At 48.0% G+C, this 12,552-nt stretch overlaps 1 protein-coding gene across 7 annotated transcripts in view; it reads left to right on the top strand.

Moving 5' to 3' along the window:
* PDE4A (phosphodiesterase 4A) overlaps positions 1-12,552 on the top strand; it is a 397,337-nt gene that overhangs the window by 374,622 nt on the left and 10,163 nt on the right. For all 7 annotated transcript variants that reach the window (XM_083718847.1, XM_083718845.1, XM_083718846.1 and 4 more), the window contains 4 exons: positions 2,913-3,011; positions 4,203-4,367; positions 5,943-6,042; positions 10,451-10,605. In XM_083718847.1, the coding sequence (XP_083574973.1) occupies positions 2,913-3,011; positions 4,203-4,367; positions 5,943-6,042; positions 10,451-10,605 (519 nt within the window). The remainder of the gene's footprint in view (positions 1-2,912; positions 3,012-4,202; positions 4,368-5,942; positions 6,043-10,450; positions 10,606-12,552) is intronic.

The following is a 12,552-nucleotide window of genomic DNA, read 5'->3' as shown; positions in this document are numbered from 1 at the left end:
CTGCATCTTACTCCCAGGCTCAATGGGCTAGAGCAGAGGTCAGCAAACTAAGGCCCATGGGCCACAAGCAGCCCAAGTGGGTTGTTTAACTGGCCCCCAAACCGCCCCCAAACCGAGCTGCCCGCTAGGCGAGTCCCCGTGCGTGGCGCTAAAGCGGCGCAGTGCGGGGACTTGCTTCCATGGCGCCGGAAATCACGTCTGCGGAGATGCAGACGCTGGAAATCACAGATGCCAGAAATCATGGGCGCACGTGCAATCCGGCCCACAGAGGGATCTCCGCTGGAGTGAACCGGCCCAGGCGAGGTAAACCTTGTCGATCCCTGGGCTAGAGGCAAAAAGGACAGGGTCATCAAAGCACGCAGATCTGCATGTGCAGCACTTTCTATCGAGGCCTCGTATTTCCTCATACTTTGGGCTTGACTTCTGGCACACTTGACCAGAGAGGTTTACCACCACTGAGTGTGCACATTCCTAGCCAGTTGATGTCAGTTGGGACTTGCTTTCTATTTCATCAGCCCAAGACGACGCAGCTCTTTACCTTTATAAATGATGTAAAGGACTTGCTTGGAAGTAACATTCTTGGCTTAATCAGCCATAATTCATAAAGCCAGTTACAAGCATTTCACTCGCCGCTTCCCATTCATGTGCTGGTTTCCTTCTTTCAATCTCGGTCTCTTCAGCTGCAGTTGCCTGCTACATCCAAAACTGGGAGGTGTGGTCTGTTTTTGATGTAATGAGTAACAGGGTTTAAAATGACCTGGGTTGACCTGCTGAAGCTGCAGCACGAGGAAAGAGCACAAGGCGGAAGCAGGCAGCCTCAGCGCTTGGAAGCTGGGAATGTCATCTCCAGACTCAGTCGATACCTCTTGCCAGGAATTCACAATCTTAGGACAGTTCCACCAAATATGTCCTTAACTTACACTAGGATGGCCACCTCATTGTGTGGCAGTGTCCACCCAGTGCTTAGGCACGTCTCATGGACCAATTCAACTTTATTATTTTGTCTTGGCTGGAGGCCATAACAGTACAGTCAGAAGCAGTAAGTACAAATATATGTGTAGTCATAAACCTTCAAAGGGATAGGCAGTGTGGTTGGACTCCCAGCTGCTGCAGAAGCCAGCATAGCCAAAGATCAGGGATGATAGGAGTTGCAGTCTCACAAAATATGGAGAGCACCACAGAAAACTCTTTATGCACTTAAAAAATTAAAACAGGGTTGTACAAATTACAATCTACCCCATGGTATCAAAATACTCTTAGTGCTATCTCAATACGGCAAAGGCAACAGAAGCCACTGTTTCTGAAATTACCATGCCTATATTTCAGGGGCACCATCAGGGGGCGGTGAGGTCTGCCAATATTTTCAAGGAGGGGGCTGCCCCCCAAATTCCACAGCGATCCTCAAAAGGACACACCAGGGCGAAGTGTCTTCACCCTGGTGTGTCACTTTCATGAACGTAAGGTGGCTGGTAGGTGGGTGGGTGGCTGGCTGGCTGGCTGGCTGGCTGGCGGACAAATCGGCCTGGCCACGTCACACACACACCATTCTTGGGGACAACTCAGCGCATCTGCTATATTTGCAAGAAAGTGTTCGCTTTTTGGAAGGGTGGTGTTAAACCAGTAGCCACACCCTATGAGTAACCAAGACAAAAAGTTGGATTTGGCATCTTTAAAAGTCAAGCTCCAGAGTGTGCAGCTCTACAACACCCTTAACAAATACAGTGCTGTTGGCCGAAGGAAGTGGTCCAATAATGTCCTTTTATAGCAGCAGGGAATATTTACTGAAATGTGAAAAGAGGAAATGTTTCTCTTGGTGCAGGTGGTTCTCAGACTCTGGTCCGTGAGCTTCATCCAAGTGGTCTGCAGCATGCCTGCACTAAATATTCATCTTGATTTAAAATTATATTTTTATTACTTCTTTTATTTTATTTTATTTTGTATTTTATTGTATTACAATATGAATTTTATGGGATTCAGATTTTCATACGATAAAGTACAATGTAAGCAATAAAAGAAGTGATTAAAATGGAACTTAAAATCATTCGGCATCTAGCTCAAGTGCATTGCAATTACTGCAACAGGCAGAAAAAGTATCAATGGGTCAGCTAAGGCCCTCAGCAACGTTCAGGTGGTTCACACAGCAGGGAGGGATTTGCAAACCACTGCCTTAGCAGAAAATTTCTGTTTAAGTAGTTTGCATAATTTAATCACAGCATACGTAATCATGGAGTACTAAGGAGCTGTCTTCAAACTGACAGAATGAGAAGAAAGGATCATGGTGGACCTATGAATTTTTGGTTCCGTTTTTAAATTCTCGTGAGCTACGAAGCTTTAGAAGAAGCTCAGCTGCTCACAGATTTGATTTCTAAGCCAGCTGCATGCGGTAATTAAAAAACAACAACAACTTATTGGCAAAAGCTTGCCACTTCTGTGTCTCTAAATTTTAGTGTTACTGGTGACTGTACTCAAAACAGATGAGCTAAACCAGGCTTCCCACTCTAGTGAGCTCCAGATGTTTTGGAGCCCCAGCCATCCTGGCCGGTGGTCTGGGATGAATGGGTGTTGCAGTTAAGCAATGCCTGGAGGGCACCAGGTTGGGCAGGACTGATGTAAACTCTGCCTGGCTTCCAGGCCCCTAAATGGCCTCTTAGATTGAAGCCTTGTTGGGTGTTCTGGAGCAGTTGCAAGGGCAATGTTCCTAGTCTCCTTGGTGACATGGTTTTTCAGTCTTGCCTTTGGTGATGTCCCCAGTGTGGAATGGCGGCTCAGGCTCCAGCTGGACTGCCAGGGAGAACACACCGTGGAGTTTGCTCTCTTCACTTGTTCCACATCTCTGCTCTGGTGACCTCCTTCCCCCTTGAAACCCATTGTGGCAAAAGAGTACTAACTTTCCCCCCACTACGCTCTTACAGGAACTGGAACACCTAAACAAGTGGGGCCTTAACATCTTCCGGGTCGCCGAGTACACCAACAATCGGTCGCTCAGCTGCATCATGTATACAATATTCCAGGTACGTGTGCTCACACTGCTGTGTCCTCTTCACATGCTCACACCCTCCTACTAGCTTGGGCTGCAATATTGCCTCGATATACAAAGACTTCTATATGGAGCTGAAGCTTGAGAGGTGCCTTCTAGGTCAGTTTTGGATTCATTATTCTGTATCACTTCAATACATATGGAGTTGTATATAAGAAGCAAGTCAAAAAAACAAGGAGGATTCCACAAAAATTGAAGGGGTGAGCACTTTTTGCAGGGTGTGTGTCAATTTCGGGAGAGTTCTTTCGTTTAATGATTTCATCTCCCTGAGCACTTTTAGTGTAAGAGGTGCCTTTTTTGCAGCTTGTTTGAGACTTGGCTGTTTTCTGAGTCAAATTGTTTTGTCTCCTGGTGGATGACACTTTCAAGTCTTCTCCCTGTCCTCAGAGGGGACATTTAAGGAGAGATCTGGCTGAGTTGCAGGTTGGTCTCCTGGTGGCGCCATCAAACATTAGTGAATATATTTACTATAAACTTCTATGGACTTGAACCTACCTGGGTCCGTTGCGTTGACAGAGTGGCTCCATCCCACAAATGCTTTTGCCACAATAAATAAGATCGCTAGCCTACAATCCTACATCTGGCCAGCAGCAGTGGGGCTTGATCCCCAGCCCAACCGCTTGCTCTGGCCAGGGCAGAAGCGGGCAACTGGCACAGAAAAGAGGCCAGGATTGGAGCCCGTTGCCACAACTTGATGGTAGCAGTGCCAACTTGTGATCCAATGGGTCCTAGGCTAGCCCCCCCCCCGCCCCCGTGGGACTGGATCGAATAGACTGTCTAAGATGAGAAAAGGCAGATCTATGTCTGATTAATGTTCCCATGAGATTGTCAGTCAGAGGGAAGGCCCCTTTTCTCCTTTTTCTTCCTTTCTGCAGAGTACTTAATATTCTTTAATCTACGTTGAATGGTGATGTCTGGGAAGGGGCTCTGGCAGACAGAAGAGAGAGCTCTGGCTCGGGGTGTGGGCAGAAGCCTTTCGCTCATCCTCTCTTGGTGTATTGTAATGGCTGCTCAAGGTTCCACAAGTTTCTGTCCCTCACTTTTATCTTTTCCACTACGGGAAAGAGAAAGATAACGGCACCCATTTGAGCAACCTTTTTTAGGTGGGGACTGATGCCAGACATTCCAAGCAAACGCTTCACTCCTCTTATTCCACCCCACCCAGGAAAGAGACTTGCTGAAAACTTTCAAGATCCCCGTGGACACATTAGTCACTTACATCATGACACTAGAAGACCACTATCACGCCGACGTGGCTTATCACAACAGCCTCCATGCTGCTGACGTCACACAGTCCACTCATGTTCTTCTGTCTACACCTGCCTTAGATGTAAGGGTTTGTCTTCCGTAGCCGGTGAATTGTGTGAGTGTGTTTGTGCGGTGGTTGGGCAGTCCACCTGCCTGCCTATTTGGGGGTGGGGGAGATTGCTCACTGGGTGCCTGTAGCCAATGATTCTCTTTGTGTCATAAGCACAGGGGCTGTAGTGCTCCACTTGGACTCGGCAGACCTGGCCTTTGAGGAATCTGTGCTTAGGCCCAAATACCCTTTAAAGCCAGTTACAAGCATTTCACAAGTCACTATTTCCCAGCCTAATGTTTCACAGGGCTAGGAGGATTCAAAACATCTGGATTCCGGTGTATTAAGTGGTGAATCCACTGGCTGATTGGCTCCACTCCTGCCAGCCTCAGGGTGGATGTCTGTGGCCTGGAGTGGCTCTGGCTGCCATTGGCTGAACTGCTCTGATTTTAGATACTGGCAGAAGATCCTAGGAGAGGATGGATAAAATGAAGTAGGGGGCCTAAGTCTGGGGGTGTGGGAGAAGCAAGCTGCAGCAGAATGAGAGGGAGAGGAGAAGGCAAGAGCCAGGAATCGGAAAGGAAAACTAGGGCAGAAAGGAAGCAGAGAGGAAACTTGCACATGGCCAGGAGCTGCAGATGGAAGGAGGGCAGCAGACATTCGCATATTGATTTGGAGCAGACAAGACACATTATTGGCCACAGAGCTCCAATAAGTATTGCAAGACTATTTGCAAATGCAAGAGATTACAGTATGTTTGCAAGCCTGCTGCCTGCCTAATTCTTGTCGCTGTGGAACATTACGGAGGGCACAGTGTTTAAACACCCAGAAGAGTCAGTATAGTGCACCACTGATTCCTGGTGCTGGGGGGGCTGTAACAGGGGGTGGTGCACTCTCCCAATCATGTCCCTGTTATGGGCTTCCCAGATGGACCTCTGCTCTGATCTAGCCAGGCAATTCTTACAACCTCATGTGTGTTGCAAAACACCATAGAAATAGAAATGGTAAGGATGATAATAAGCAATAGGCAATGCTTCCTTTTGAGAGGCTAGAAAAATTAGCCCCATTGATATTGATATTGTTGTTGTTATTTCTGTTTTTACATCCGAAAGCATGATTTAACCCATGAGTTAAAACCTCTATGGCTTTCCAGATGTTGTTGGATCCCATCTCCCATCAGCCCCAGTCGGCACTGTCGATAGTCAGGGTTGATGGGATTTGTAGTTCAGCAAGATTTGTATCACCAAAGGTTAGCTACCTCTGCTCTGTACCAGTCTACCGCAATGGCGGGCCAGCCTGGGATATGAGGAATTTTTGGATGCCAGGGTCTTTTCCCCAGGTAGAATGGGGAGAGGAGGTAGGCATCCCATTAGAGTTGCATGTGCAATGGAGGCCTGATATGTTCTTACTACTGCCCAGGAAATGCTCTGGCCTGTAAGCTTCAGTGGGTTACCTCACATGGCGGCAACACACAAATCTTTGGGTTCTGGGATCTAGCCTCGCTCTCTGCTAGCAGTGGGCCCCTTTCATAACGATTCATCTCTCCTTGTTAGCAAAGTAGGACAGAAACACCATACCTGTAGCAGCTTCTCCCTCTGTCCTTTGCAGGCTGTCTTCACTGACCTTGAGATCCTGGCTGCAATATTTGCTGCTGCCATCCATGATGTGGACCACCCTGGTGTCTCCAACCAGTTCTTGATCAATACCAGTGAGTAGCACAGGGAGATGGGGGGGGGCAAAGGGGTGTCATGGGGGACATGAGTGGGCGGGGAGAGGAGGAGGGGTACGCATGTGTGCCATATATGGAGGAGGAAAAGGATTTGAATGTGCCTCTTTTGCCTGCACCTTGTAAGGTCGCCTTATCATGCCTCCGGCTGAACTGCTTGTCTTTTGACAAGGTTGCTATAGGGTTGTTGCAAGAAAAGAGAGACTTATGTATGCAGATGATACCCAGCTCTACCTCTCTTTCAAATCAGAACCAGTGAAGTCAGTGAAGGTCCTGTGTGAGTGTCTGGAGGTAGTTGAAGGATGGATGGTGGCTAACAGATTGAGGTTGAATCCTGACAGAAGTACTGTTTTTCTGTCACGTGCTTCATTGTTTTTCTCCATATGGATTCAGCAGCAGACAGTTTTGACACACAAACCCTCTCTGCTTCTGGTTTAGTTATTTTCACCTCGCTCAGAGAAATAGTTGCAAACTTGCGTTCTTGTGCAAAGGTGTTCATACGAATACCATAGGGCCATATCCAGGCACACCTTGCTAAGGTCAGCTCTGGAACTAGCGGTGCTTTGGGTAGGGTGTGCTACTCAATGCAGGCTGTAACCGTCTTGTGATCTCTGCATGTGACACTTGAGAGTGTTTCCACTCTTCACTGTGCCCAGATGGTGGGATAATGCAGCCTGTCTCCGCTCAGCTAATACACGAACATGCGCTTTCCTTCGAGTCGCCAGCTCCTCCTCCACCTTACTTTGTGCTGCCACAAGCACAGTATTTTCTCCAATCATTTGAATCAGACAACGGGTGGGAGAGGGTGTCCCTGTTGTCTAGGTAACCTGAGAGGACGTGTGCCGGCAAAGTAAAATTAGGCATGGGAGGGGACTCGGATGCTTTGCAAGAGAACAAGAAACAGATTGGGGGAGAAAGTGAGGCTGGCAGAAGCAACAGCACCCCATCTTCCCAACAGGGAGGCCCAGTTCAGACCTGACACCTGCACACGTGCTTGCAAACTTGCCCAAGGTGCTGTGCCGATTTTTATTCTAGATTTAAAATGTCGCAAATGCCCCTTTCTCAAAACCCAAGAAAATTTTGCAAATTTTCAGGAGGGGGGAGTAAAGGCAGATCCAAAGAGGGGCTGCCTCATGGAATTAGGGCAACAAGTGTTCGAGATGCACCTAAGAAGCCCCATGAGTGGAAGTCCTGCACAAAGTCCCTGGAATTGGCTCTGTGGGGTCAGGAATACATCCTGAGCATCACATGGCAGTGAAGGTGTGTTTGTTCTGATGGGCTTTTGCAGCTAGATAAATGGATCTTTGCCACGAGTGTCCGTTTTGTATGGTTTTAAAACAACCACCACCGCTTGCTTCCTGAAATGAGGGAACCTGGCATAGAGCCCTCAAAGATGGACAGGTGAGGCCGTCTCAGGTATGCTTCTGTGTGTGCACAATTTACACACATGCATGGCCTCCTTCTGGGAGTCCCACTGCTAAACTTTCAGAGGGGGAGGGAGAGCAGTCGCTTGTGAAAGGCCATAGCCCCGATCCGCAGAATTCCCAGGTAGGGCAGGGATAGGCTCTCACCGGAAACACTGAAAGCCTCAGCCAGTGTGGATGGTGCTGAGAGAGATGGACTCGTGGCCCTGGTTCTGTATAAGGTAATTTTCAGCATTGCCCTTCTTCTCCAGGCTGCCACTCGCCCTCCTTTCCCAGCCCTGCTCAGGAGGGGAGGGAATTAGTCCAGCTGAATTTCCCGGTGACCTTCATATTGTGTACCCTTCTCAAAACACATAATAGAAAACTAGAAGGGATTCAAAGGGGGAAAGATGTCAGGGTTACCAAAAGCTAGCCAGGCAAATCAGATATGGAAGATGCCCTGGGGACTGAAGCAATTTCTCCCACTCAATCACAGCCATGGGGCCAGGGAGGGTGACACTCTAAAGAGGAATTAGCTCATCTCTTTCAATACTGATAGTAAACAAATTTCAATACTGATAGTAAACAAATTTCCAGCTCGAACTTACTGTCTTCCCTCCTTAGCCTCATGCAAGTGGAACCCCCTGATAGCGATCACCACCAGAAAGAAGTAAACAGGGATTGTCATGGGTATAAAACTGGGGCCTTGCCTTATTTTGCCACCAAAAGCCTATCATAATCCCACTGTCCCAAATTTTTGTCCATGCTCCGGACATTCCCCAAATTGTCAGGGACTTTGACTGGTGCAGTAGACAACTTAATACCGAACAAAAGCAGATCTTTATCATACTTAAGAGGATTATGTAACTTCATTAGTGTAAAAATGCTAAATGGAATCCAGGTAGATACTTTTTATTAAGCAGATAATTTTTTGTGGGGGGGTTGAGTTCCACACTCTTCCAATCATTCTGCTTTTACAAGCATTGCTGCTTGGCAGATGACATTATTTCCTTCCACCCCTGCTCTCCTCTCCCTGTACCTCTCCAGGGGTTTCCACGGATGGGGCTGGTTAAGTGAATCCTGCCCTAAACGCCATATAGGAATAAATAAATGTTGGTTTCATTGTGAGCCTCTTTTCAGCACTGGCAAGCTAAATCAGGGGTGAGGAACCTTTGGTCCACCATTGAGATATTGCTGAATGACAACTCCCACAAGCCCCGGCTGTTGGCCTTGCTTGCTGGGACTGTTAGTTCAGCAATGTCTAGAGCAGGCATCCCCAACCTTCAGCCCTCCAGATGTTTTGGACTACAATTCCCATCATCCCTGACCGCTGGTCCTGTTAGCTAGGGATCATGGGTGTTGTAGGCCAAAACATCTGGAGGGCCGCAGGTTGGGGATGCCTGGTCTAGAGGGCCCAAGATCTACTATCCCTGAGCTGAAGGAAGGAAGAAGACTTACTTATCCCAAATAGAAGTTGCTAGGGGTGGGTTTGTGATAGAAGAGCTTGTAGAGGAATGACTGTCAGCAGGGGAGTGAAACAGGACAGTGGGTTGACTTAAAATGGATTACACCAGAAGGGTGTCTGGGAATGTCAGTTTGGGTGGAGAATGTGGCTGTGAGGAAGAAATGAGGTGAGGGAGATAATAAAGTATATATTTAAAGGAATTCAGATAGCTGTTGTGGAAAGATAGGCAAGTGTGTTAGATCAGAAAACTAGACCTGTAAGACTTCAGTATAGAAGGACTATTTGTTCTGATTGTTTTGCTCTTTAATTAAATATATGTTCACGTTTAACTGTCTGTGTTCCTGACCGGATGGATTATCAGGTAAATATATCTCACTCCACGTGTCTAGCGTAGATAATTTTGTTTTGTCATGTTTGAGAAGGCTTTTCCTGAAGAGTGACCCCATCATTTATGAAATATTAATTGTACATCTCTAGGAATGGTTTTATTGTTTTTAGAGTTTGTAGAAATGGTCTTTACCTCATTGTGCGCTACTTCGATAACCTCAGCCTGTGAAGCGGTTTATAATTTTGTAACATAAAAATAAATACTGGTGTAATGATATAAAGAGAAAGCCTTACTGTTTTCTTTAACAGGTGGCGGCAGGTGTTTTAAGGAAAGTCTTGGCTTGGCAGAGTAGCTGCAGGGCTTCCTGGGGACAGGTGCTTATGAGGGACTCCTGGGAGCATCACAAGGTCCTTGACAGTAGTTTCAAAACATCAGAAAATAAGTTGCTCTTCAAATCCATTGTGGATAGGGGGCAAGGAGCTGCTGTAAAATTACACGGAGGTGCATATCTAAAAAGTGCTGCCTTCCTGTACTTTGGGTTATTCGAGGGCAGAATATTCTTGCGGGTTGTTGTTCTGCTCTTCCTCCTTCTGTAGATGTTTTGCTTCTGTAGGACTTAAGTGGCCTCTTTGTTCTGAAATAGCATATACAGTGGTACCTCTGGATGCGAATGGGATCCGTACTGGAGCCCCATTCGCATCCTGAAGCAAACGTAATGCACGACTGCATGGGTCGCGTTTCACAGCTTCCGCGCATGTGTGTGATGTCATTTTGAGCGCATGCGCGAGCAGAGAAACCCAGAAGTAACGTGTTCTGGGACCTCAGGGATTGAATTTACAAATCCAGCTGCCTGTTGATTTAGTCAGCAGAGGCCTTGTTCGTGGTGGCAGTACAGTTGTTAGTGACACCAGACAGAGCTGTGGTGCCTAGGTTGTGGAACTCGCCCCCCTCACCCCTAGAGAGCCACATGCCTCCCAGACTATATGTATTCAACAAACCTTGGTTTTGAAGAGTGTTGCTGCGTTTTGTTTCATGATTCCTTTCTGCTGCTCCGAGCAATTTCAGATTGTTTGATGATTTCATTTTTATTTCATTTGTTTTTTATCCTGTAAGCCATATGCTGATGTCAGCAACTAAAATGAAATATACGTTCCTGTTCTCCGTGACACCGACTAACGTGATCCTCCTTGGCAGATTCGGAGCTGGCGCTGATGTACAATGACGAGTCAGTCCTGGAGAACCATCACCTGGCAGTGGGGTTCAAGCTGCTGCAGGAGGAGAACTGCGACATTTTCCAGAACCTGAGCAAGAGGCAGCGACAGACTTTGCGGAAGATGGTCATCGACATGGTGAGCCTCAGAAAGGAGAGCCATTGGCTGCTTCCAAGAACAAGCCTGCATTCCCCCTACTCCAATCCTGGGCTGGGTCTCCCAGTTTGAGGTTCCCTTCCTCATTTTTTGCCTTGGGGAATTCAGTTGTTTAAAAGCAGAGGTATGAAACTTGCTGCTATATTTCTCACAATGACACTGCACAAGGAAGGAACATAATCCCTGTCAGGCTTTCTGTCTGAAGTACCAACCTGGTTGTAATAGTTCTAGGGGTTGCTCGTGCGTAAGTTGTCGCCACTCCTGGCTAGTTTACCTGGGTGAACCCTTTCTGTCTGCACAGCCTCTCACCCGTGGCTGTCTCAGTCGCTGGCAGAATCCGTCAGTGGGCGTTTCTTGAACTTCTTCCAGCAAAGAAGTTCTTTGACGCCAAGTCTCCTCCTACTCTCCCTGCACGGATGTCTTCTGCGCAGGGAGGGTGTGGGCAGCGGAGTACCCGTGCTCTCCCCGCTGGTCTCCGGCGAGGAGTCCTGGAGCCCCCTTGCCGATTCCCCCTTCTACCCCCCTTCTCCACTGGTGCTACGCTGATTTCCTTCCCCAGCAGATGGGCTGCCTCTCTCCCTACTGGGACCCTCTCCGGCATCCCTCTGGAGCCTTCCCTCCGCCTCTGGCTCCGATGGCAGTTCCCTGACACTGGTGGACCTTCAAATGAGCAGAGTAATTTTGATTTGTCTCCTGTCTTTCCTTTGCTGCCCATTGTACACATGTGATGGCAGCAGTTGTATGCAAAGACCAACACAGGAGGAAATTGTAGTTGCACCTCAAGCAGGGAAATGTGACCTGGGATTTGAGGAATGGGTGGCAAGGCTGATCCTCTGTCTTAATGCAGAAACTGCCTCCCGTCTCGCTGGCTTCTGTGTTGGTCCCCTCTGCTCTGTTCCCCAAAAGCAGGACTGTATGATTTGAAACAGTGGCATACCGTGACTCTGACATATTGACCATGGTAGCGCAAGGCGCATTGCTGCCTAAGGCACATCCCCAAATGGCACCAGCGCCCAAAGTTCAGATACGCAGCGTCCAAGGCTGAGGCAGAAAAACCAGCAGGCAGCCTCCGCTCCCTGGAAGTAAAAATAGGGTGGGTGGAATTCCATGTTGCATGACGGCACATGTCCCATTAGCACAAGCATTGCAGCTTGCCAGGCAGAACGATGTTCCCTCTCTCTGGGGGTTCCCCTTCCCTCCTCATCCATCCTTGCTTTTTCTAAATCAGCCAACCACTCTGCAGACTGCTCTGGGCGCAACAGGGCCCACTCATAGTAGGACCCTGCTGATGAATACGTGGCAACCCCAGTCGGAAAAGGCTGGGCCAGTCAGCGGTTTGTGGGTTGGAGGGATGGTGTTGTCAGAGCAACTAGAGCACAGGCATCCTTGGCAGCTGACTTCTGTGTTGATGGCCTGCAGGCCCAACATCCTGGTCCCATCTCCCATGAGCCCCAAACAGGCACACTGGCTCTGTATAATATTTGAGACAGAGCCAAGTGGACTAAGATGCGTGGCTTGCAAGAATCATAGAATCATAGAGTTGGAAGAGACCACAAGGGCCATCGAGTCCAACCCCATCGAGTCACTTTCTTGCCATCTATTCTGGGTGGGTGACGACAGACGAAGCAGACTTTTTGCAAGATTTGCTCAAATGCCAGGATATGCAGAACCCCGCAGCCCCAGCCTGGTTTAGGAGGAGCTTTAAGGTTGTTTCTGTTGTTTCAGAGAAAATCCTGAAGGTGGGGAGAGGCGAGAGATTAGCTCATTGGCATTATGATAATGTTCAAACTCATGTAAATTTAGTTGATTAAAATAATCAGTTAAAAGGTCCCTGATTAAGTAATCTAAAAATGGTTTCATCAGCTGACAGCCCTGGCGTTTCTTCAGCCTGTCTCTCCTCAGAACAGATATGGTAGAACAACCTCAAGA

The sequence above is a fragment of the Podarcis gaigeae genome (genome assembly GCF_964106915.1).
Source record: "Podarcis gaigeae genome assembly, chromosome: 17".
Lineage (NCBI taxonomy): Eukaryota > Metazoa > Chordata > Lepidosauria > Squamata > Lacertidae > Podarcis > Podarcis gaigeae.
This window is presented reverse-complemented; position numbering and strand designations above follow the sequence as displayed.